Consider the following 27,194-nt stretch of genomic DNA (forward strand, 5'->3'; position numbering starts at 1 on the left):
TCACGGGACAATTCACACCATTGACCTAGTCCCAAAATAAGCTTAGCAAAGCTGGTGTTAGGGTACTAAGCAACGGATAAATATAAATTATGATAGATAGATACATTACACACGCAAGACCGAGAACAAACAATCATATTTTTCATACAAATATCTGAAACGGGAATCGAACCCGGGACCTCAAGCTTCGTAGTCAGGTTCTCTAACCACTGGGCCATCTGGTCGTCTAATGACATGGACGGATGACCTGGTTAAAGCCGCGAATTAGAGGTGGACGCAGGCCGCTTCCAACCGAAGCAAATGGAGGTCTATAAGGGACGCCTAATGTCCAATATAGTGGGTGTCCTACGGCTGATAATACGTATGATGATGATGTTTGAAACTAGATTTAAATATAACCTAGCACCAACACCCACCAAATCCAAACTTAAACTACACAAAGAAGGTCCAAACGGGATGGCAGTGAAAATATATAATAAATTTAATGATGATATTAAGAGGATTACAAGTGAAAAGCAATTTAATAAACAATAGAAGAGTTTTTTAGTAAATAAATGTTATTATGGTCTTTATGATTTTTTTAATGATAAAATGTAATTATACTTAACACCTCTTAAATTATCGCTTTGTGCGCAATTTAATTTAATTTGATTAATTTAGCTTGATTTTTTTTAATTTTATTTAATTTGATTTTATTTAATTTAATTTTAATTTAATTTATTTTTGTTTAATTTAATTTGACATTTAATTACTACTAATATATTTTTTTATTTGACATTCTTGTAATACAATTTTTTTATTATTATTATTTGTATAAAATTGAATGATATTAAGTTAATGCATGAGTTAAAATTTAGCACGTTACTCGTATACCGAATAATCTCCCCTTATTCATAAACTTAACAGCCTATGTTAAACTAACAAATGCTTTGTCCCTTTCTAACAAATACAAATGTCGAAGTGACAGATAAGGACAAACGAAATTTTAGCGGCATTTTAACTAAAATAGGTTTGATTAAAGCCGTGGTGGCCTTGTGGTTTGACCTATCGCTTCTCAAGCAGAGGTCGTGGGTTCAAATCCGGTCTGCACTCTGAGTTTTTCGAAATTCATGTGCGGAGTTAATTTTTGAAATTTACACGAGCTTTGCGGTGAAGGAAAACATCGTGAGGAAACCTGGCACAAACCTGCGAACATTAATGGTGTGTGTGAAGTTCCCATCCGCACTGGGCCGCGTGGGAACTATGGCAAGCCCTCTTGAATCTGAGAGGAGGCCTGTGCCCAGCAGTGGGAACGTATTAGGCTGGATGATGATGAGGTTGATTGACCGGATAATAACTGAACATCCTTTTATAACTAGGATTGTACATGACTTTACAATGATAAGAATGAATGAATATAATATTTGCTGAAACACCAAAAATTCTATATCCAGTGGCTACACATTTGGGATCTGAACGAGGAGTGCTGCTGCAAACTATCAAGATAGGTTCCGTTCCTCGGGTCCTCGGCAAGAAACCGGATTTGGAGCATACTGCATACATCCTGTGTCGAAAATTTTGCCAAATCACAATTGATCCGTGGTTATTTTCTCATTTTTCTACTCGAGAGGCGATAGGACCAACCACTAGGCCAAAAATCCGTGGTGGCCGAGTGGTTTGACGTTTGACCTATGGCCTCTCAGCGGGTCGTAGGTTCAAACCCAGCTAGCACTCTGAGTATTTTGAAATTCATGTGCGGAATTACATTTGAAAGTTACCACGAGCTTTACGGTGAAGGAAAACATCGTGAGGATACCTGCATATACCTGCGAAGCAATTCAGTGGTGTGTGTGAAGTTCCCAATCTGCACTGGCCCGCGTGGGTACTACGGCCCAAGCTCTCTAATTCTAAGAGAAGGCCTGTGCCCAGCAGTGGGACGTGTATAGGCTGGGATGACTAGGCCACTACGGTTTTTGTGCGAATGTTAACTCTGAAAAACACTACAAATTAAAGGACCAGCGCTACAGAAGACGGTAGAAGACGAGCAGTCTCCAGCACATCGCGCGGTCCAGCGTCGTGCGCGCGCGCAGCGGCTTGCAGCGCGCGGGGGGGGGGGCGACACGTGAGACCGAGGAACATGTTACATTAGTAGATTGCACAACAAGAGCAAAAAACGAGCGATTGTACCCAAGGCGTTCATATAGTCACCCAAACCGGTACGGCGAGGGCGGATAGACACGTCGAGGGGAAAATGTGTTTAATGCTACTAACAGGTTATCAGAAAAACACCATTTAGACATTTATAATTTTTATTAGAAAATAAGAATGAAATGAAAACAAGCATAAAAATAAAAAGAGATCGACACGCGACCCCCCTGGGACAATGTTGCCACGCACAGTTAGAGAAACCCTGATATAGGTATTCTCTTACCGTCATCCAGGAGTTTCTCCCTCGGGCACCGTAACGCGGTGCTGGTGTCATGCTGGTGGTGCGCATGCGCGGTGTGGCTGTCCCCCCCCGCCGCGCCGCGTGCTCCCCCCCAAGACTGCCGCAGCGCGCGCCGCCCCACCACCTGGGACCTGCCCGACCCTGTACCGGACCCAGGTGATCGCTGAATATACTTGTTGCAGTCAGTCGTGTGGCTATGGCTGGTGGCACGAAGAACACTCTTTTAATTAGAAACAAGTTATTTAATTAATAACACGAGAGACACATTGATTGATTGATTGATTTAAAACTTTATATGTTATACTATACCGGGCTTATCGAAGGAGAGAAGGAAGCGGGAAGTGGTGTTGCCATAGTAAAAAAATCTTGTATACTTGGGACTACTAATAGCCCGACATTCGTAATACTCAGCTTTATCATTGCTAATTATAGAAAGCGCTGCTGCCCATTTTGTCATCAGGTATCTCAGCTCATAATTCCTTAATACATGCATGGAATAAATGCATAAGAAAGTACGTCTAACTATCTTCCTTCGGACTACGGACAATGATCTCTAGACATTGACACAAAGCTTAGTAATAATAATAATCGTTATGTACAGAACCCGCCATACCCCCCCAAGCAACCCCGCCTCGCGCGCCTTCACCCCCGCGCCCGCCAAAACCACAAGCGATCCCCGAAGACCTGGAGAAACTCCTGGAAAATGCAGGTCAGATGACTTCCTTAAGCCAAAAAGCAGTTGCAGCTCACGAACAACTGATATGATAATTATCTGATAGTTACTTGGCAGAGATCCATATCAATATTCTTTATGAAATTTTTAAATTAATTCTTCCAATGATTTATTCACTTTTTCAGGTTTAAATGGCATCCTAGAGAAAGATTTCGTCTTGATGAAGGGGCTGAAACATGATTTGAATCTGAAACTAGCTGAAATGGATACGAACAGAGAAGCAGTAAGAACATTACCACAGGAATATGATTAGCAAGATCTTTGCATATTTGTAATTTTTGTGTACTTATAGATAAAGCATACTGTCTAAACTTTTTCTAAACAGTAAAACCATCAGTCCCAATTTTAATCCGCGATCCTCTGGTTGAGAGCCCTTAGGTCAAACCATTGCTACTCGACTTTTTTAGTCCGGTTGAGTAACTTTCGAGATTGGAATGTATCATCATCCCAGCTATATACGTCCCACTGCTGGGCACAGGTCTCCTCTCAGAACAAGAGGGCTTGGGCCATAGTTTCCACGCGGGCCCAGTGCGGATTGGGAACTTCGCACGCACCATTGAATCGCTTCGCAGGTTCGTGCAGGTTTCCTCACGATGTTTTCCTTCACCGCAAAGCTGATGATTGTAAAGGCCACAGGAGACCGATGCAGACAGTATTGGACCAGTCGTTGTAGCGTGTGAAAGAGACCTCTGTCCAGCTGTTGACCCCTTCCGGCTGACGATGATGTTGATGTATGAGTGAGTCGCAGTGTGGGTAAGCAGCACCAGCAGCACCAATGCTAACTACCCTCACTTCGCCATTACGTGTGACAGATGCTGTCGGCAGTAGCGGCGGGCGCGCCATACCTGGCGCTGAGGACTTACGAGGTGGAGCCGCTGGCGCCCGTCGATGAGATGACCGACGCGTACGCACGAGCCATGAGGTACTATCGTACTTTTATGCAAGTTTAGCTTCTTGGACAAGTTGTCCAATTGGGTAGGTCCCACTTCGACAAAGAGGTCGCCCGAAGAATCCAACTCGGATGGGCAGCGTTCGGGAAACTTCGTGATATCTTCTCGTCCAATATCGACCAGTGTGTGTTGCCAGTGATTACTTATGGCGCTGAGACGTGGTCCTTGACTGTTGGCCTTTTCAGGCTCAGAGTCACGCATCGAGCTATGGAGAGAGCTATGCTTGGAGTTTCTTTGCGTGATAGAATCCGGAATACGGAAATTCGTCGAAGAACTAAAGTCACCGACATACCTGTAAAAATATGCAAGTTGAAGTGGCAATGGGTGGGCCACATCGCTCGAAGAACAGATAACCGTTGGGGGAAAAAAGTCCTCGAGTAGCGACCACGAACCGGAAGACGACGCGTTGGCAGGCCTCTCACCAGGTGGACTGACAACGTCGTGAGAGTTGCGGAAAACCGGTGGCTGCAAGTTGCGAGTTGTCGTTCATTGTGGCGTTCTAAGGGGGAGGCCTTTGTTCAGCAGTGGACGTCTTCCGGCTGATGATGATGGTGGTTATGCTAGCTCTATTCCTACTCCCATTCCCATTTCCATTTCCGTTCCCATTCCCATTCCCGTTCTCAATCCCTTTCCCATTTCCGTTAAGTTTGTCGTACAATTCACGACCTATTAAAGGAAACATGTGTATATTGCAGGCTACTCCCTCCGTCCAGCACGGCAGGCACTCCCACAGGCAGCGCGGGATCCACTCCTCGCCGCAGCCGCACCAGCCGGAACAGCTCCAAGACATAAGCACAGGGTCGGGGGCGGGTCGCTCGGGAGTGCAGCGAGCCTATTTACGTGGCTGTATATAGATGACATCATACCGACGGCGGGCGCGGGCAAAACCTACTAGACTAGCCACTTCCAAATCTTCCAATGGACTGAGCCATATTAAAAAAATAACTACGACTGTAATATTCAAACGGACCTCACGATATTAACGCCATCTAGTGAGTCGTCATATTTCACCTCTCAAATAATCCTCGTTATTATAAGTAGATCCTTGTGTCGTATTCCTCAGTAATGAGGGTCGTGACCACTCTTCTAAATCACTTGCCTTTCTCTCGTACGAACTTTTTCCATCTATTTCTGTCTGGCGGTGTAGAGGGCGTTATGAACTGTAGAGTCAAGAGCGGTGCGAATCTGGTCAGACCAACGCATTGGGCTGCGACCACGAGGCCTCTTCCCATCCACTTTAACGGTCACGATTAGCTTCTCGAGGTTGTCACCGTCTTTTCCTTGCAATGTGGCCAAAGTATTCAAGAACCCTGCGCAGACTTCGGATAAGTAGACACCTTTCTAACTTACGTTCATTCCAAGGCGGCCAAGAAATTTAATGTAGGCAATTTTGTTTTTATACCGCGTGTGGCCTGTAATACGAGCAAAAAATTAAAATATAGATCGTCCTTGTCAATCTGAACAACATTAGTTCAGCGACTTTTAAAAATAATGGAGACTTTGACTTTTCCTTTTTTCATACAAATTAAATACTGCTATCAATAAACGCCATCCTAGAACGCAACTGTCGTCGCCTGTCACGCTACAAACATCAAACATTTTACTTTACATTATTCTTCGAATAAACTTTTAAGTGTAATGAAATTAAAAAACTTATTATTTTTAAAAGTCGCTGAACTAATGTTGTTCAGATTGACGAGGACGATCTATGTGTTAATTTTTTGGTCTTAATACAGGCGACACCCGGTATTGCAATCATTAATCAGGTCTTTATAATTTTGTCGCAAAGACAAGCAATATAAACTGGTGTTGTGTATCGCATAGACAATTTTTTATATATTTTTAAACAACGTCATATAAATATTCTTGAACTGAATAGTAGGCTAATTATAATTAATAAGGAAATGTAACAAACGAAGTGTTAGTTTGATAAGAATGATCTAAATTCATTATTGGTCGTTGTAATTGGATTGACATTTTGATTAATAAATGTTTCGGACGATTCATTACTTCGTATTTTTTCATAGCTGACTGATTAAAGAATCATTTTGGACGATTAGATCAAATTATGATAAAAAAACCAGCCAAGAGCGTGTCGGACACGGCTAAAATAGGGTTCCGTAGCCATTACGAAAAAATTAAGTAATATTTTTCTAAGGATTTCGTATTTTATACGGAATCTTCCAAGTTTAGGTATATTTTATACCTTAGGCTGCTATTTAAGTGTAAAACTAACTATGCCGACAAAATGGTACAATAAAAAAATAAAAAAAATAACAGGATAGTAGTAAGTATATCAAACTTTCAAGGAAAACTATAACGGCTAAATTTGCTTGAGAATTATTAGTAGTTTTACTCTTAAATAGCAGCCTAAGGTATAAAATATACTAAACTTGGAAGATTCCGTATAAAAATTACTTATTTTATTCGTAATGGCTACGGAACCCTATTTTGGGCGTGTCCGACACGCTCTTGGCCGGTTTTTCCATCGTCCTCCAATCCAACTCGGATGGACAGCGTTTTGGAACTTCGCAATGTCTTTTCGCCCAAAATTCTAGACGGAAGTCTGTAACCAATGTGTGATGACATATAGATCCGAGACGTGGTGCTTCACTCCCTTAGACAAAGGCCTTATAAATAGGCTTAGAGTTGCTCAGCGAGCTATGGAGAGAGTATTTTGGTTCGAAGCGGCCTGCATCCACCGTCAGCCCGCGGCTTTAACCAGTGTCCATTTCGTTGGTTACGAGTATTACTGCGCTTGCCGATCCACGGTCTCCATTCGAGTACTTTTCGGCCCCAATAGCCATCTGTTCTCCGTGCTACTTATATGGCCTGCCCATTGCCACTTCAATGAGATAATTCACTTGGCTATGTCTGCGACCCCCATTCTTTCACATATCTCCTCATTTCTGATTCGAACCCTTACAGAAACCCCGAGTAAGCTGTCTACATAGTTTGCTGAGCAACTCTGAGCTTATTTATAAAACTAATAGTGAAGCACCACGTCTCAGGTTCACATTTCATCACGGCAACTCTGGTTTATGAGTTCTATGATCAAAAATCGCTTTCCAGAGTTCAAATCTTAAATTGTCATGATGATTATGATGACGACGCTCACTTTCCAGCTTTTGCTTTCATTTGTAAACAAAGATAAAATGGTAATCAAAGGAGTGGTTTCTTCTGATCGCGTAATAGATGATGAATGGAATTACCTTGTCACTTTTTGTACTAAGCAGTAATTTCGTATCAGCCTCACTTACTGATTAAACAAACATGGAGTCAATTATTGTAGGGCTGGAGTATTAGTAGTTCGATACACAAATAAAAAAAATCGTTTTGATGCGATAGAGTTGCCCATCTGACAAAGTGTTCACTCTTGCAAAGCGGTTACTCTTGACAGAACGTTCACGGTTGACAGTGTTAACTCTTTGCAAAACGGATATTCCTGACAAAGCGGTGACTCTCAACAATGTGATCCCCTTAACAATGTGTTAAAACAAGATAAAGTGGACACGCTTGACAAAACAATACCCCTCCTTGCAGTCGGGTAAAAATGTGCACGCTTTACAAAATAGATACATTCCACAAGGTATTCACGCTTGACAAAGCGGATATGCTTGTCAAAGTGGTCACTCTTGTTAATGTGATCACTCTTGACAAAATGGATGGAACATCTTAGGCCAGTTTTTTTTTATTAACTGTCAATTTGAACTGCTCTGATACGATTAACAACTTTTATGTAATATGTAGATGTTATAATAACAACTGCTTGATCTTCACCAAGTACCTAATCATCATATTTTTTAAAGAATTAACTTTTATCAGCGACCACGAGCTTCGGGTCTAATATACTGTGCTGTGGGGTGTGCAGGCGATTTATTTAAGTATGTTGGATGTTATGTTTATATTTACATACAGTCATTGCACATCGCTCGCAGGACTGATGGCCGATGGGGTCAGAAGGTTCTCGAATGGCGTTCGCGGACCGGGAGACTAGATGTCGGTAGGCCTCCAACAAGATGGAGCGACGACCTGGTTAAGATCGCGGGATCGCGGTGGATGCGGAAAGCACAAGACCGATCTGAGTGGAGAGCTTTGGGGCTTTGATGTCCAGCAGTGGACGTCTTTCAGCTGACAGGATGATTCAGTCATTGTATGCAAGTGTTGCTTCGAGGTTCTCAAAAAATAAATGCCGTGACGTTATTATTATTTTTTATATGAGACTATTTACTAACAATAAGATAGCATATATAATTTGTTGAGTTTCTTGTCGGATTGTTCTCAACAGAAGTGTTTCCGAATCGGCGGTTCGAAAAAACATTCGTAAGTGTTTTTGTTTACGGCCTAACCCCCTGTTTGTGTTTATTTGACGGATAAATATGATGCCGTCTCTGTTTGTTTTATTCGAATAGACGGAGACGGCATCACATTTATCCGTCAAATAAAATTAATCAATGGGTGGTGTAACAGCCCCTAAATCGAATAATTTAACTATGACTTAAGTTTAAAAAAAAAACTGAAAATTTAAACATTTTTTGCTGTTTCTTTGTTAACTGTACTGTTATTGTGACCCAAACTACATTATTATCTATCAAACATGAAGTCAACTCTATTACTAGCAGTGGGAGAAATTCTATTACAGTTTTATCTCTTGGAAATTATGATCGTTGACAGTTTTTAAGTAAAACAATAAAAGTTATTTGTCCAAGGCAAATTATAAATATTTGCAGGCTCTGTGACAGAAATGAGGAAGTTTTAGAAACGTAGCAAGTAACGAGATCCTATAGTGTATCTTGGCGCTTGTTTTGTTTGTATAAACCTTATCTCACGAACCACTCGCACTTGACTGCATATTTTAACAACAAGCCGTGTCGCACGAGAAAAAAGCAAACATTTTTTTTATCTAAAGCACGTCAATGCAAGTAGTTATTGTGAACTTCGCATTTCACGCACAACCGCCGTCGCGATTGTAGCGTTAATTAACTTAAAATCGTAATCCGATAAATACTCAATAAAAAACGACTAAATAGCCAGTCAGATATTTAGCTTACCTGTTACTATTTATATAGTAGTGGTATAAAAATGTTCGCGCCAATGACTCTTTGCGGTTACTCGAAATTATTCAAGAAGGTTCTAGACCCTCGTTCAGCTTCGCTCGTCTTCCAACAAGGGTATTCTCAGGAGGTTGACGATATCTTCAAGTTCTACAGTGATGAGCAGCCACCCTGTGATCACAGGCCTCTGACGGAGGATGATTACGGGAGGTTCATCAGCCAGAGAGCGGCAAGGAGAGAACCAGCGTTGACGAGACAGATCAGTAAGTCATTTTATCTTCACTAAAGCTGTGTTTAGTGGTTTCAAGTCAAAATATCTTTATTCAATTTAGGCTATAACAAGCACTTATGAATGTCAAAAAAATATCTACCACCGGTTCGGAAAAACCTCTGTTGAGAAGAATCCGGCAAGAAACTCAACGAGGTATATTTCTTTAAACAGATTTACAATATTATTAAATGATATCTATACATCACAAGTATTTAACACAACTTTATTTTTAACACAGTACGAGTAGGTTCGCTATTTGAAGGGATAGCTTTTGAAGGGATAGATCATTAACTTTATAATACGCCTTATAATAATAATAATAATTTTACTTTTTATAACTATTATGAAAACCTAAACCTAAGATTGAAGAAAAATAAAGAACATAATAATAATAAAACTCTTTATTGCCAAAGTATAAACAAGTGGATACAAAATACGCATATTATAATTAGGTACAAAATAGGTCTACACCTTGACAATGGGTTTATGTTATGGGTAAGGGCCTGGACACATGTCGCCGGTACGGTGCCGTCTACGGTGTCACGGCGCGGCGCCGTCAAACGGCGTCGTGCTGAAACACGGTGCCGCGTACGGTGCCGTACACGGCGCCGCGAACGGCGTCGTACCACGGCGCGGTGCCGTGTACGACGCCGTGCACGGTGCATCGCTTGGTAGTTTAACTAGTTTTCGTTTTGCTGCTGAACGCATAACACGCAAGTACAACCATCGGTTCAAATATACAAAACAATTGTCGTTTTAAATATATACAAGTATACAGTTTTTGCCTTGACATGGACCAAGAAAAACGTATTCTCCTGCTCCTACTGCTAAGACGACGAATGAAGAAAAAACAGAAACGAACATATTGGGTGAATCCATACTCCACTATTTACTTGCGTGTTATGCGTCAGCAGCAAAACGTAAACTAGTTAAACTACCAAGCGATGCACCGTGCACGGCGTCGTACACGGCACCGCGCCGTGGTACGACGCCGTTCGCGGCGCCGTGTACGGCACCGTACGCGGCACCGTGTTTCGGCACGACGCCGTTTGACGGCGCCGCGCCGTGACACCGTAGACGGCACCGTACCGGCGACATGTGTCCAGGCCCTATGGGTTTTTATATATTAATGTCTTCTTGACAATAGATCTGAATTTTGTATCTGTTTCATTTATAATATTTTTTGGTTTCTGCTGAAGTTTAGGTAATAAGATATTGGACTGTCTTGCTGAAATAAATAGTTCTATGTTTCAAAACTTTGGAAGAAAAAGGGCCAAGTACAACCTCACTAAAACAGTCAATTGGCGTACTTATGCTGAATTTGTAACTTTTAGACTAAAGACTGTCCACGATAAAATGACATGCATGATCTGGTGTATCTTTGTAATGAATGCTAATTTTCAAACCTGTGCCTAAATTGCTTTGTACAGCGTTTTTTGATAATCTTCACTCGTTTCCAACTTCAATGCCACAACTGTATTTATATTTTCGCAAGCTGTTTTACATTCATTTAGACATCATCTTTCAAAAAAAATCATGATGTAACTGTTTTCTACTTGAGGGAGTCTAGAAAACTTTCTAATCCAAGCACCAAAAGTAGTTTTTTTTATGGGAGGCATTTTTCTGTCAAAAAGCAAATCCACCAAAGTTAAAAAACTTCGAAACTACATCAATCCGAATTCAATTCGAAAAATGTTGGCTGTGGTGAAAAAACTCTAATCAGTATAATTAATAAATAAATCAATTATGTAATGAAATATTATTAAAGTAAAAAGCAAGCAAGCAAGTTTGCAAGCTTTTCTGAGTTCAAAAGTATTCACAGAAGGCGGTCGCCTTATTTTGCAGACGCAACTTCTCTTGGCACCTGCTCAACTTACTGAAATTCTGTTGCTGTCGGACACAACATACAATCTGTTCCTGGCCTCTGTACGAACATGAAAAGTATGTGTTGATTAGGAATTTCTAACATATGTACAAAGTATCATACTTACCAATCGGTATTTTAACAAATATCGAAGGGGTATTCTGTAAAAATACTGAACTAATGGTACATTTTTTATATTTGTCCCAAGACCAGGGACAGATTGTATAAATTTATATAACATTCTTCATAATATCTAAGAGGAAAATACATAAAAAAATACTAATTTACACAATTACTCTATTATCGAAGATTAAAGTTAGTGAAGATGACAACGTTCGTTGACTTGATTCACATTGTTATAAACGTGACAGCACACCAGGGGTCAAGCAGGCGATTGATACCATTTATTTTATGATAGCAAAAAAGTTATATGCTCAGAAAATAACCGAAAGTCATGTTCCGAACTCAGCATCTTCAATGTCACGGAAAATCTTTAACGAGTATGCCAGTGATGACATTTGAATCCGAGACGTGGTGCTTTACTATAGCCCTTATAAATAGGCTCAAAGCGAAATATAGACAGAGGGCTCAGGGTTTCTGTATAGGACCGAATCAGAAATGAAGAGATACTTAAAAAAACGAAAGTCACTGACATAGCCAAGCGAATTAGTTTCTTAAAGTGGCACAAAACACAGAGAGTAGATGCTGGCCGTTAGTGCCAAAAGTTCTCGAATGGAAAGCGCGGATCGGCAAGCGCAGCGTAGGACGTCCACTTCATCCATGTTATGACACAACCCGTATAATCACGCCCTCATTTTTTTTGCCTATTTAGCACAACGTAACTGGACGTTGATACACCACATAACAAAGTTTCAGTCCACCACTGTCACAACAGTTATAGAAAACTCCTATCGTCACACACACACCACTGAATTGCTTCGCAGGTTTGTGCAGGTTCCTTCTGGTTGTTTGTTTTCTTCACCATAAAGCTCATGGTAAATTTCAAATGTAATTTCGCACATTAAATTCGAAAAACTCAGAGGTGTGAGCCGGGGTTTGAACCCAGGATCCTCTGCTTTAGAGGCCATAGGTCAAATCACTAGACCACCACGGCTTCGCGCTTTCAGCTGATGTTGATGAGGAGTTACTGACAGTTCTATTATCACCTTTATGCCTACACGTCGTTATCTACATCGGCAGAAGCTCGGGTCGAAATGTTTTCACGTTGTAATAAGTAGATATGGATGATGAAACGAAAACAGACGTTATCGTGGTGATAGTGGCAGTAAAATGGGATAAACTACCGACCCGCCGCCTCGCACGGTGCAACATTGTTAAAAAGCAAAAAAAAGGAAGAAAGTCTAAAAAATCTATCTTATATCAAAAGCGGTTACTCCAAGTTTTTTTACCAACCTTTCCCCAAAACTACACCGCACAGAGCCAAAGCGCGTCATTAGTTATGAATAAATAAAAACTCTAAAAAATCGCTAATTCGGAAAACAGGTTCCATATTTTGTTAGTAACAATTGACTTAGGTATAGACTACGTTAGATACATAAAATATAAAAAAATAAAATATAATAATATAAGTATACTATGTTTTGTATTAACAGCGCTTATTTTTGTTATACTACTTTTATACGATTTTTTTCTTATACCGGGTATGGCCTGTATGAGTAAATAATTAAAACATAGATCATACCTCAAACTGAACAAAATTAGTTCAGCGACTTTTAAATTTTTTATTTTTTTATTTTTATTACTTACACTTTTAAGTTTATTCGAAGAAGCAATGTAAAAAAAAATGTTTGATGTTTGTAGCGTGACAGGCGACGTCACTTGGGTTCTAAGACGGCGTACATTGATAGCAGTATTTAATTTGTATGTAAAAAGGAAAATTCAAAAACTCCATTATTTTCAAAAGTCGCTGAACAAACGTACGATCTATGTTTTATTTTTTTGCTCGTATTACAGGCCACACCCGGTATAATAAATTCGCATGTAATATATTAATATTAGCATTAGCACCACTTTTTTTTATTAGAAACATCGCACTTGCTGACGTACAACTGTCATAGATCCATTCTATCTTGTCAAATTATTGTACGCAATACCTACATTGCTTCTTGAAAAATTAAAAAAAATGTGCCATCCTAGTCTCGACGTGGCAGACTTTGTAAAATGATACTGTTAAATAAACTTTTTTTTGTACGTGGAAGTTAATGCCTTTAATAGTTATTTGTGTCACAAGGGAGCAAAATGGTGTATTTACGGCGAGGGCGTACATTGAATCCAGAATGTAGCGAAGGATTCTAAAGTAGAATCCTGAGCGTAATGAGGGATTCAAGTGTTAACGCCCAAGATGAAAATAATTTTGCTCCCGAGTGGCTCATACAAATTTTCACACCGAACATTAAGAAACTTCAAGAAAAAAAATCTAAATATAATTAAAAAACAACCTGCATAGAAAATGGCGTGGCTTTACAATTATTAACTTCAAAAAATGGCATTTGCAATAAAACACTTAGAAAAGCCTTGAACAGAAAAGTTGCACTTTGCTCCCTCTCGACAGGGAGGAAAAGTTACTTTTCTGAAGGAGAGGTGTGAAAAATTTATTGCAATGTCGTTCCACGGCGCAGTAAAAGTTACGTCTGATTATCTAGACACGTGGCGGCGTGTCAAGCCAAATTCAACCTAACAGAATGTTTGTAATTTTAACCGCGTGTAATTTTACCCGAACCATTTGGAGCCACTTTTGACCCCCTCATACATAACTCAAAAACTTTTTCACATAAACATGTCAAGTTTGGCTTGAGACTTTGAGATACATATGTGCTGCAAATTTCATAAACACACCTCAAACGATTATTTAGATAATAACATCCAAAAAAAGGGAATAGATTAGAAACTAGTAAATCTTTATAATTTTATTATAATTTTTAAATTAAATTATTTCTGTACAAAAGTAATGATATCCCATCAAAACATAAATGTTAAATGAAAGCCAAGTTCTATATTATGATATAAGCCTTGATTGTAGACTTTAACGACAAAAAAATTGAGATCTAAATGGGTGCCAAGTTTAATGGTTAGGCCTGAAATTGATTTAAATAACAATAAAAAATATTTTATAACAACTTAAAATATAATTACTTGTTATGACTTGGCATAATATATTGAAGTAGTTTTCATATACGGATTATATTATAGCCTTCGCAACTTGTAAAGTTTTAGTACGTACTTAATAATAATTCGTAGGTATATGAGAACTAGCCAAGTCAGACCTTAGGCTTCAATATATTGTCCTAGGTTATAAGAAGAAATTATATTTTAAGTTGTTATTAAATATTTTATATTGATATAAATAAATTTCAGGACGATAATTTCGATCCATAAATAAGGTACTAACAAATTAGGTACCAATATTTTTAGAGCAGATAGTACACGTTTCTAGGAGCAGACTTAAGTATAAAATATTTAAATGTTTATGTTACTTTTAGGAGATAATTAGAGAATCAACTTTGGTGCGTCAAAACACCCTCTGTAATGAGATAATGAATACCCAGTGATTAAAACTTCTTTGAAAGTCTTGACTGTCACGAGTAACTGGCCACTTCACTTAGAAAAATTTAAGAAAAATAAATGTCAAAGTCACATATGCCGCCAACCGTTGACGTTCATGACAAACGAGGCGACGGGTTCACTTGGCAGACAGTGTTAAATATTATCCAGTCACTCGTATGCACAGGCTGGTTATGTTTGGGCGGAACGACAATTTATTTATTTTATTGAGGAAATTTTAACAATAATATCGTATAAAAAGTTTCTTAATATATATTTAAATTTTAACTGTTTTGATCTTATTTTAACATCTCTTTCATGTGAATCGCGTGCGGCTGCCAGAGCGTTAGACAAAGAGGCCACGGGTTGGGAACCACTGCTCTAGATTTATATCCGAAAAGTATTGCTTTATGTAATAAGTTTATTTGCCAACAGTGCAGAGAGGTTTCTGAACTTAACGCTTAGGTACTCGAGGAAGTAATTAAAGATAATAATGTAATTTAAGTGTATAATGAATGGACTGATTTATTTATCAATTGGCTGGTTGCGAAGTATCAGGGTCATCTCAGGTCATCGAAGTAGGACAATCTTGACTTGATTCGTGTATTCCCCGATCTTAAATAATATTACGTAGAAGAACGAGGGTCACTGACATAACAAAGCGAAATAGCTGGTTGAAGTGGAAATAGGCAGGTTATAACAGCACGGAAAACAGATGGTCGTTGGGGCCGAAAATAACTCAAATGGAGGCCGAAGATCGTCCACCAACGAGATGGACGGATGACCTGGTCAAAGCGCTGCCAACCGAAGCAACTGTAGGTGTGTGGGGAGGACTATGTCATACAGTCGACGTCCTACGGCTGATGAATGATGATGATGACGATGGGCAGTTCCTGAGGTTACCTACAATAGCAACCAGATATAATAGACGAAGTTTATCTCTTTATCAATTACTATAGATAGATTAGTTTACTGCATGCATGTTCCAAGGTTTGCGATAGACCTTGCAACTATAAGTGGCATTTATGCGTAGATACCGTAAACAAACTAGGACGATCATAACAATATATATAACACAACGCGAAAATATGTTAGTTTGTTGGTTTAATTTTGGTTCAATATCGCAAAATTTGCGCTTCTGAGTTTTACGGAATTTATATAAATTCATCATCACCCCAGCCTATATGTATACGTCCCGCTGCTGGGCACGGACCTCCTCTCTGAATGAGAGGGCCGGGCCGTAAATTCCACACTTGGGAACTTCACACACACCATTGAATTGCTTCGCAGGTTTGTGCAGGTTTGCTCACGATGTTTTCCTTCACCGTAAAGCTCGTATACATATTGTAATGCGAAAGTAAGGATATTTGAAATTACTGAGTTTTTCGGTTCATCAAGCTCTCTCCATCTGAGCGGAGATTTGTACCCAACAGTGGGGTGTACTCGTATACAGGGCGATTCACAAGCGTCTCCTAAGAATCTTACAAAGGTATATCTTCAGAGGTGTTTGTTGGATAAAAATTAATGTTTCCATCCTGGAAATTTAAAGAGATTGACAAAAACATGGTGTCTAATTACATTTAAAAATTAATAAAATAATTTATTAGTTGTTTAAAAAACATTTACAGATTTTAGCGTAGGTATTATTACGTACAAGTATTTGATCTAGAGTTTTAAAGTATGGAAAAAATATTTTTACTAGGTACCACTTACGAGTCACCTGTATTGCACTATTAAAAAAATCGTCTAATTAATAGCTACACTGAAAATGTATTGTTGTTTATAAACTTTATGTATTTTGACACATTCCTGCTAAAATAATCCGATGCTACCTTAAAATACCTTGTTAATTATTTTACAAATAATTAAAATACACAAAAACATTAATAGTGACGACATCGAAGAAAGAAATGAGTACAGACTTCATTCAGTTATTGAAAGATAAGTACGAGATAAAAACCAACGCGAACCGGTTCATAATAAAACAACGTACAATAATAAATGGCTCGAGTTTATCTCCACAGTTGAATGAATCAAACATTTTTTATGTCAACAATGACGTCTTATTTTACTTACCTACTTCTGTCCTGTACACTCCTCGTCGTGTTCTTCTTACTGTAAGGACTTATTGTATAAGACACTTGGAATCAGAAACGTTTTCATTGCAGCGTAAAATTAGGTTACTTTGCTCTTATATTTGCTCCAAATTTCGTAATGTGGTATGTTCATATATTATGTATTTATGTAAAGTAGATCACCCCTAGTATCATGCTGGCTTGCTTAAACTACGTCATGAGGAGCAATGTTACCCGGCGTTTGGGTAACTGGGTCAAAATTCTTTTCGTTGCATTGTTTGACCACTCTGTCACGATATTATTTATGTCTGCTAAGAAAAAAAAAATGTGGAGCCAATGTTCGTTTTTTCGCGTTAACTAATATATAACTAGAGAAAAATTAAAAATGCCACTAGTTTCCATAAAAAATAACTCCGTGCCATTTTTTCGGGGACAAAAGCAAGACAATGAAAAGAATTATGGCCCAACTATGATCCTGAATTTAATTTCATTCATAATAATTCATACTAGGAAGCGTTTGTGCATTTTTACACCATCATTATTATTGCACTCCGTCTTGTGTCTGAAAAAATTCAAAATTCAAAAATTCAAAATGTTTATTGCAAGGTCATAAGTTATTACATAGATGTTAAATCAGTATATGATTAGTTATCAGTACATCATGTCCTGTCTCGGAGAGACGTGCAATAGTCTATTTAATACATTCATAAATTAACAATAGTTCATTCAATTATATTCCCGAATTATAAAATACCCAAATAATATCAAATAATAACATAATATTTCAAATTTCAAATTTCAAATATTTATTCAGTAAATAGGCCCAATGGGCACTTTTTACACGTCAATTTTTTAAACTACCAGCGCTTTCGGAAAGACCATCATTGCCAACAAGAATGCGCCGCAAAAGAAACTTGGCAGAAAGTAATTTTTCATAAAAATATAATTACAAATAAAATACTTAAAAACTATATTATACAATTAAAGAAAAATATTACAAAAAATAATACAAAAAATATAAGTAGCATAAGAAATAATAATCACCAATCAATATTTAATCTAATATCCAATCAACAATAACAATTCTGAATCAATAAACAATGTCAAGAGCAATGTCAAATACCAAAATAATAATAACAATCAATTTTAACATTAACTCGTCTTCCAATATAATTATTGCCATTCATTACATATATAATTGGTAACTGACAGGAGAAGAAAAGAAAATATCGGAGCAAAAAGTGAAGTTTAGTGTTGCCACTTTATTGGTAAGTGTATCGGGTACCGGGACTTCGACCTGCAAGACATTTAAACAAAATACAGAACTGGAGCATAGTTACCCAGTGGGGGGCGAAGTAACCTTATTTTACGGCACTTCTTTTTGTCACACGCTATAAGACGTATAAGACGCGAGTAGTGAGAGATATAGCGAACGTCAGTGCGTTAGGCAATACGGCCTCTATTCTCAAAATGAGAGGGCCCAGGGCCTAGGCTGTGTAGTTCCCACGCAGGTTGCAGATTAAGAACTTTACACTCGCCATGGCATTGCTACAGGTTAATGAGTTTCCTGCAGTCCTTCATTGAAAAGCTCTATTTTAGTGTCTCATGTAAACAAACAAAAACCGGCCAACTGCGAGTCGGACTCACGCACAAAGGGTTCCGTCCCATTATCTATACAACATTAGACATTAGCAAAAAAAAACACGTTTATTGTGTGAGAGCCCCCTTAAATATTTTTTTATTTTAATTTGTTTATTTATTTTAAAAGTGAATATACGACTAAATATTCTATGAATATTTCAAGCGTCTACCTGTTGCTGTTATTAATATCGAGCAAAAACGGCAAAAAAACCTCCTTTGTTGTTATAGCGGCAACAAAATATGGCAACTGTCAAGGTTCATGACTTCATGAGGTACCTACCTACAGCCTGGTGTCAGACGGACAAACAGACGGACGGACAGCGGAGTCTTAGTAATAGTGTCTCGTTTTTACCCTTGGGTACGGAACCCTAAAAAAAGGACGGATTTTACGAAACTGTCACTGGATAAGGAGTTCTGGAACAATAGTTTAATTAATCTAATACCAATATAATTTATTGAAACAGGCGTTATTTTGTGAAGGTTCATATCAATGAACTAAAACTATTACTTTACTCACTCGCGCCCGTATGATAGCAACGCTTTATTTATGCAACAAATGTGTCGTGCAGTTCCTCCACCTCTTACTGTAGGAACAGACAAATCACCCAAACCCGATCACCACCACCGCACTACTACACAGCCAGAGCCCCTCTTCAGAGCAACACGGCATCTCTACACGTCTACGTCTATCCACCGTTCACCAAGCTACCAGATGTTACATAGATGTCTTACAGTGTGAAGGTGGGGGAACTGCATGAACAAATAATTTCTTGCATTATCGTAGCTATCATAAGGTCGCGGGTGAGCAAAGTAGTTGTTTTAGTTCATTAATACCAACATGACAAAGAGGTATAGTATACTTAGGGGCTGTTTCACCATCCGTCTCTATTTGTTTTGTTCGAATAGTCAGAGACGACATCACATTTAACCGTCAGTTAAGACTAATCAATAGATGGTGAAACAGCCCCTTAGTGTAAGTAAATATTTAGTTGGTTTGTTTGAAGGGTCAATAAAATGGTGCTCTCTTTTGCAGCAACCCTTGCCTACGGCGTGGGGCGACAGATGATCTCCTTAGCTGAGGGCATGCCCAATGAGGAGGTGTTCCCTTTCAACCGGCTGGAGATGGGCTGGACGAAGGGGGGAGCCCTGCACATGGAGGGGAAGGAGCTGTCCACGGCGCTGCAGTATCTGCCTTCACAAGGGTAAGACCGGTTTCGCCACTTCGTCTAATCCGAATCCGATCGGGATCCGTGAAAATGTTAGCATCATCATATCAGCCATAGGATGTCCACTGTTGGATACAGCCTCTCCTATAGACCTCCAGTTGATTCGGTTGGAAGCGGCTGACATCCACCGTGAACCCGCGGCTGTAACCAAGTCATCCGTCCATCTCGTTGGCAGACGTCTTACGCTGCGCTTACCGACTCGCGGTCCCTATCCGATAACTTTTCTTTTCTCCGTATTCAATAACGGCCATTTATTCTCCGTGCTAAATAACCTGCCCATGATGACATCTCTGGTGGAAACACGGCCTAATGCTGAAAACAAAGGCTCTTCCATTTCATTCTACATATTTCTTCTGGTCCTGTGGCTTTCTCGTGCAGGTCTACTCCACTACTTGACCCTACTTACTGCGACCTCTACACAAGTTTAATAAAAAACTATCTCCCTATGGTCTTCTTTAAACCATCTACCAATCAACCATCTTAATAAAATTGTTTACCACTAGGCTGCCAGCCCTTCTCAGCGAGCTCCGCGCCTTCCAACAAGACCTGCATCGTCCGCCGCCGCTGCAGCGTGACGTCATCGTCACCAACGGCGCCCAGCACGGCATCTACCAGGCCCTGGATCTGCTGCTGGACCAGGGAGACCCGATACTGCTCACGGAGTATACCTACACTGGAGTGCATGTTGCTGTAAGTATTGATATGTAAGTATTTAGTAATAATTTTCGTTGAAAGGGATCAAGAGATAGAAAAACTTCCATCGTCACATATCTTCACAAGTTTGTTTATAGATTTCTTTGGGGAATCGCATTATAATATATTATTTTTAAATTTTATAAGGGTGTCGTAAATGAAGGTCTGGACCTAAAGGTTTGATAGATCAAAGGAGGAAGAATTTGATAAAAATTGCATGACCCTATTTCGCGAGGACTCAAAACCCATGAATAAACCGAAAATCTAGCGAGAGGTTGCCCTTTTGATGATGTTTTTTGGTTGAGGTTCACCACACAAATGTTCTAACATATCCATCAATTCCTCCGTTCGAATCTAGAGACAAAAAGTTACAGACTGTGAATTGCATTTTCATCGGTGTTCCAGTTGATGAAGACACCTTTCTCTATTTACAGCTGAAACCATACAGCCCTGAAATCATCAGTATCCCTGAAGATGAACACGGCCTGGTCCCAGAGACCCTGGACGCTGTTCTTTCCGACCGCCTCTCCCGTGGCCTTCGCATGCCTCGTCTCATCTACCTTGTGCCAACCGCCAACAATCCGACTGGCACCACGTTACCCGCACATCGGAGACGACAGATCTACGATCTGGCCTGCAAATATGACTTCCTTATATTGGAAGACGATCCGTACATGTTCTTGAATTTCGATGATGAGGTAAGTTGCGGAAAGAAGTCATTATTACCATTGCAAATATTTTCAAGTAGCAATTACATCGCGAAGATTCAATAATGCCAGTCCTCACTTTACTTCTCTCTTATTTAAAAAAGGAGGTGGTTCTCAATTCGTTGGAATACTTTTTTAACCGAGTTCGAAAGAAGAGGTTCTCAGTTTGCCAGAATATTTTTTATGTTCCCCGATTTCTCGAAGACGGTTAGATCGATTTGAATTTATTTACCTACGTGAGGAAAGCAATCTTTTGTAAAGGATGCAGTCATCATCATCATCTCAGCCTAAAAACGTTCCAAAGCTGGGCACAGGCTTTCTCTCAGAATGAGAGGGCTTGAGTTATTAGATTTAGATTTTTCGTCTTATCCCTTAGCCGGTACCATCGTTCCTGTCCCTGGACGTAGCCGGGCGCGTGATCCGCCTGGACTCCCTGTCCAAGGTGGTGAGCGCGGGGCTGCGGGGGGGCTGGCTGAGCGCGCCGCGCCCGCTGCTGCAGCGCGTCGAACTGCACATGCAGGCCGAGCTTCTTCACAGCTGCACTCTCGCGCAGGTAACTGGGATAAAATGTGGTTGAAATTCTCACATTCTCTTCCTCCTCTATGATTATTCCCTTTATTTCTGCTCACATTCGCTTTCTTTTCTGTGACATTTTTATTTCTGCTCAGACTTTCCTCCTTCTCTATGACATCATCTTTATTCTTGCTTGCACTCTCCTTCTCTACGACATTCTCTTTATTTCTGCTCACGCTCTCGTCCATATTTATGACATCCTCTTTATTTCTTCTCATACACTCCTACTTCTCTATGACATCTTCTTTATTTCTGCTCACACTCTCTATGATACAATCTTATTTTCGCTCACATTCTCCTATATCTCTATGAAATCCTCTTTATTTCTGCTGCACAGCTGCACTCACGTGCAGGTCAGCTCAGCGCTCGAACTGCTTTCGTTGTGTAGCGACCAGATACCATTATCCACCTAGCCGCATTCGGTCATTCAACTGTGTAAAAAATAATAGCAAAAACGCAATAGAAAGGACTAAGCACAATAGACATTCAAAACAAGTTGTTTGCTCGTCACACCTCCCCAAACAGAGTAATCTACGATCCATCTTGCGGCTTCGGCAATGTTTGAGTTGAACGTATGCGCAGATCATAAGGTTTACCCGCGGTGACACAATTGTTAGACAAGATATTAGAGAGATATTATGCTGCACTGATAAGAGCGTAAAACAAGAACTCAACTTGTCATGTTTTCGAAAGACTCGCTGAGCAGAATCAGCAGTTGAAAAAAAAGCACTAGCGGTACTAGTGTTAGGGTATCAAACTTAATGTTACGAGTATAAACAAACTGATTAATAGACAATCCGCCGGCCCGCGTGTAATTCGGTTACCGCGGTGCATCTTTCCGGGATAAAAAGTAGCCTATGTCACTCTCTGGCCCATAAACTATCTCTGTGCCAAAAATCACGTCGATCCGTCGCTCCGTTTCGACTTATTGTTTAATATAACACCTACCTAGTCAAAGATGTTATTTAGTTACGGATTATCAAATTTCCAATTTCAAATCATTTATTCAGTAAATAGGTCGCAATGGGCACTTTTACACGTCATTTTTTAGGCTATCATTCTCGATACCCAAATTGCAATAGAACTCTACAACTTTCGACCACAAGTGGTAGTATAGTAACATCTGCTGGTGCTTGACAGGCACGCAAAGCTCAAAATCAAAATATATTCATTCAATTTAGGTTATAACGGGCACTTACTAATGTCAAAAATCTTTCACGTGTTAATATCCTGCTGAAGTTCACAGATGTATATTATTTATGCAGTCGGTGCAACACCGGACGTAGGCCACGCGTTATTAGGGACGCGTCCAGGTGGTGGACGTCTTTCACACGATGACATGACACATGATTAAACCCGACATATTTTATTTAATATCCATTTGCATTATTAATGCACCAATGTGGGGAGAGGCTCCAATAGAGAGATCTCTCTCCAGGCAGGTGTTATGCCTGGGGACCGAAGTCCGAAGGAAGAGCGACGGAACTTGTATAATGCGACCGCGTTGAGAAACTTCGATAGCGCGATGTAGACCATGGTCGGAGTTTCTATTGTTGTTCACTAGATGGCGCTAGGAGTCGCTACACATTGTTTGGGTTAATTTAAAATTTCGGTTCTTTTATCTTTTCATTGTACTCGTAGTGTCTACTATTGTGTCTGATATCCTGTCAATCGTTTAAAGGTTAAATGGAAGAGATCCCGTTAAGGCATCCCGTTCGCCTTTGTACATCTTATTATCCTGCGTTCTGTTATTTTCATGTGTTTTTATGTACAATAATAGTTCATTGTGTCTTAAGGGCGGTAAATAATGAATAACGAACGAGAGTCTATTAGAAGCCCGAGATCGAAGACTGAGGATGAGGTGAATTTTATATTTGTAAAAGAGAAAATATAATTGTTCCAAATATTGGCGATACCTTAGGCTGCGCTCTTGGCAGCGCCGCCCCCCTCCCCCTCCCGCAGCGCGCGGAGCAGTATCAGTACGGGCAATGACTCATTTACCGACCACGGGTTTCATGACAAGCACATTAAGGTCGAGGGTTTTATTTGGGGGGTTGCAACCAAGGTAGCCTGCATGTTTCGACACTGTTTACGAGCAAGTGTGATGAAAAGAGTTTAACAATACAATAAAATATCCTCTTTCCAGTGCTTGGTCCACCGCATCATCTCCAACCGGGCGGCGCTGGCGCCCACTTGCACCGCGCGCGCGCGCTCTACCGGCGCCGGCGGGACGCACTGCAAGCTGCGCTGGCGCCGCTCGACTCGCTCGCTGATTGGTCGCCGCCCAAGGGGGGGCTGTTCCTATGGCTTAGGGTAAGGGGGGTCGACGACGTTTACAACATGGTGAGTACTAGAAGCATGAGTGCGGTGGATGCAAGTGGCGAGTTGTCGTTCATTTCATAACTAACTATATGGATGTAGATAAAATATTGTATGCAACTGTACGTAATTAAGCCTTATTACGATACAGTTGCATAAATAACTATTGTCGGTCTTCCAATACAATAAAGTAACTCTTTATTGAACCATGAACACCAACACTTATAAAGCAGTAGTTACAGAAAGCACAGATAAATATAATAGACATTTTGCATGGTAAACAATAGGCCTCAACACTTCAGAACGATCTCTTCCAAGCAACTTTTACTTAATAGATTTTAGCAGGTGGTGGTGGTGTATAAATATTATTCACAATGATGAAAGAAGGAAGAAAGAAAGAAAGAAGACATTTATTCACTAATACGGAAGACACAAATACAATAAAGTTTAACAATCACACACAAATAAACCAAAAAAAAAAATACATGAAAATACACATGAAAAAAATAGTAACATACTTCCATCCCAACCTATATACGTCCCACTGCTGGGCACAGGCCTCCTCTCAGAACAAGAGGGCTTGGCCATAATTCCCACGCCGGGCCCAGTGCGGATTGGGAACTTCACACACACCATTGAATTGCTTCGCAGGTTTGTGCAGGTTTCCTCACGATGTTTTCCTTCACCGTAAAGCTCGTGGTAAATTTCAAATGTAATTCCGCACATGAATTTCGAAAAACTCAGAGGTGCGAGCCGGGGTTTGAACCCACGATCCTCGGCTTGAGAGGCCATAGGTCAAACCACACGGCCACCACGGCTAATAAATAAATCACTTATCTTCACGTAAATAAAAATAGATTGAATTAAATTATAAGTGACCAAGAAATAGATAAATAAATGACCATGATGCGTGCTGTCTAATTTTGACAAAATCACGCGTCTTCGTGGATGGCACTAGTTATCGAATTGGTTAGAGATTGTCTACCAGAAGTGGGTGAAGGAAACCCAGACTGGAATTTAAGTATATTTCTTCAATACGACCGGGTTCGATTCCCAAAATGGTCAAAAGTTTTTTTTTAATCCATAAATGCAGTTTTTCTTGTCATGTCACTAAAATCGATGACTTCGCTCCCAAGAACAGATTTTTCTACGGCTTATGAAATTAACCATATTCAGAGTTGCCCAAATAACTCATCTAAGGGGCTGTTTCACCATCCATTGATTAGTAACTGGCGGTTAGGTGTGATGCCGTCTCTATTTGTTTTGTTCGAAAAGACGGAGACGGCATCACATTTAACCGTCGGTTAACGCTAATCAATGGATGGTGAAACCCCTAAATGGGTTATCCTGTATAAGGCACTTGTCCCCACCGCCGACGATGAGCGAGAAGCGAGTTAGAGCGAGTAACTAGAAACGAGTGGGCGAGCAGCGAGAAGCGAGTGTAGTTTTGTCGCTCCTGCAAGCGAGTGGTTCGCGTGCGACGGGCGATTACTCGCTCCACTCGACTGGCTCGTGCGGGGCGAGCCATATAGCTCAGCGAGTTTTATAGCTCTTTGTCGCTGCGACAAAAGATTTAAGAGCGAGTTCTCGCCGACAGTGTGAACAGCCAGGATCAACTATTAATATATGTGTCTCTTTTTACTCACACAGGATCTTAATATATCCTTTGTTCGTTTCTTGAGCGAGAAAATAGTCGATAGCCAATCGTTTCCTCGCTGGCGGTGAGGACAACTGCCTCACAGCCAGTTGTGTTGTTACAATCCATTGGTTTCACAACTGCGTTATTTTGTCTTACACCAGCAGGGCTACTACGAAACTCGAAGTTCGTGTCGTGCGGTCCCTCTGACACTTATACTATTTAATACGAGAGCGAGAGGGACCGCACAACACGAACTTCGAGTTTCGTAGTAGCCCTGCTGTACCTGCTATATTATGTACCCAGTAAATCTTAAGCTATTTTATATTTTTCTGATTTTACAAATGTGTATTCCAGGTATTTGAAACGGCGTTTAAACGAGGTTTGATGTTGATTCCCGGCCAAGCCTTCCTGTACGACACTAGCGCCCCCTCCCAGCATCTGCGGCTAACCTTTAGCAAAATTGCTCTCAAAGACATGGACCTCGCCGCGCGCACTCTAGCGGATATCATCAAAGAAGAGCAGAGCCGCAGCTTGCAGAAACAACCACAACGGTTGGCCACTCAACACTAGATGGCGCTTTTATATAGTGAAAGATAAATTATTTCGAAATATTTTTAATTGAATGCCGAAGTTAATTAATTAATTAGTAGTATGAAGTGATTTTTGTTAATGTAGCAAAGTTCTGTATGGAAGAATATTGATCCGAACTAAAAAAAAGTATACTTAAAAATAAATAAAATATACGAGTATGTTACAAAGGATATAGATGAACAGAAATTTGCTTATTTATGAATCTAAATTAGACAATTAAATAAAAAGTATAATAATTTAGCATTACCGGAGTAGAAGTAATTATACACGTTTTAACTACTGAACGCTAGATGGCGGTAAAAACAACTGTTGTATAGTTTTTGACTGCATAATAATGATAATTTTACAAGTGTTAAAAAACATTTAAATAAAATACAACTTCTAAGAATATAAATAAAATGTCAATACTTTATGATATACTAATTTTACGGCGAAGGAAAACATCGTGAGGAAACCTGCACACACCTGTGAAGTAATTCAATGGTATGTGTGAAGTTCCCAATCGGCACTGGGCCCGCGTGACAACTACGGCCCAAGCCCTCTCATTCTGAGAGGAGGCCTGTGCCCAGCAGTGGGACGTATAAGGGCTGGGATGATGAATTTTACATCAGAAAATACCTCAACAGTACTAAAACAGTATTTTTGTTTTGGCCTGAGGAAAATGCTTGTGAGCTACTCGACTGTTAGCTTACAATACACACACACTTATACTACACACACACACACACACACACACACACACACTATTACACTACACTATTATTGTTACACTATTTAAACTTGTTTTTAGTACCTATTTAAGTCGTTAAATAGTAAAAAATATTTATAAATTGGAAGCAAAGCTTACATGTAAATAAAGTTATTCTAAG

General features: G+C 39.8%; 2 protein-coding genes across 2 annotated transcripts in view; both read left to right on the forward strand.

Annotated features, from left to right (window-relative positions):
* The window catches only part of LOC141440235 (uncharacterized), a 15,320-nt gene extending 10,226 nt beyond the window's left edge, over positions 1–5,094 (forward strand). The window contains exons 15-19 of the mRNA XM_074104693.1: positions 2,421–2,584; positions 3,030–3,137; positions 3,287–3,384; positions 3,974–4,083; positions 4,807–5,094. Coding sequence (XP_073960794.1) covers positions 2,421–2,584; positions 3,030–3,137; positions 3,287–3,384; positions 3,974–4,083; positions 4,807–4,903 — 577 coding nt within the window. The 3' untranslated portion in view covers positions 4,904–5,094. The remainder of the gene's footprint in view (positions 1–2,420; positions 2,585–3,029; positions 3,138–3,286; positions 3,385–3,973; positions 4,084–4,806) is intronic.
* Positions 5,095–9,017: 3,923 nt separating this feature from the next.
* Positions 9,018–27,189, forward strand: LOC141440244 (kynurenine/alpha-aminoadipate aminotransferase, mitochondrial-like). Its single transcript, XM_074104701.1, has 8 exons — positions 9,018–9,428; positions 19,611–19,779; positions 20,307–20,493; positions 20,931–21,194; positions 21,580–21,756; positions 23,418–23,460; positions 23,965–24,119; positions 26,089–27,189. Exons 1-8 carry the CDS (start codon positions 9,194–9,196, stop codon positions 26,302–26,304), a joined length of 1,446 nt encoding a protein of 481 aa, XP_073960802.1. The 5' UTR covers positions 9,018–9,193; the 3' UTR covers positions 26,305–27,189.
* Positions 27,190–27,194: the final 5 nt, after the last annotated feature.

This window comes from Choristoneura fumiferana, chromosome 22 (genome assembly GCF_025370935.1).
Source record: "Choristoneura fumiferana chromosome 22, NRCan_CFum_1, whole genome shotgun sequence".
Lineage (NCBI taxonomy): Eukaryota > Metazoa > Arthropoda > Insecta > Lepidoptera > Tortricidae > Choristoneura > Choristoneura fumiferana.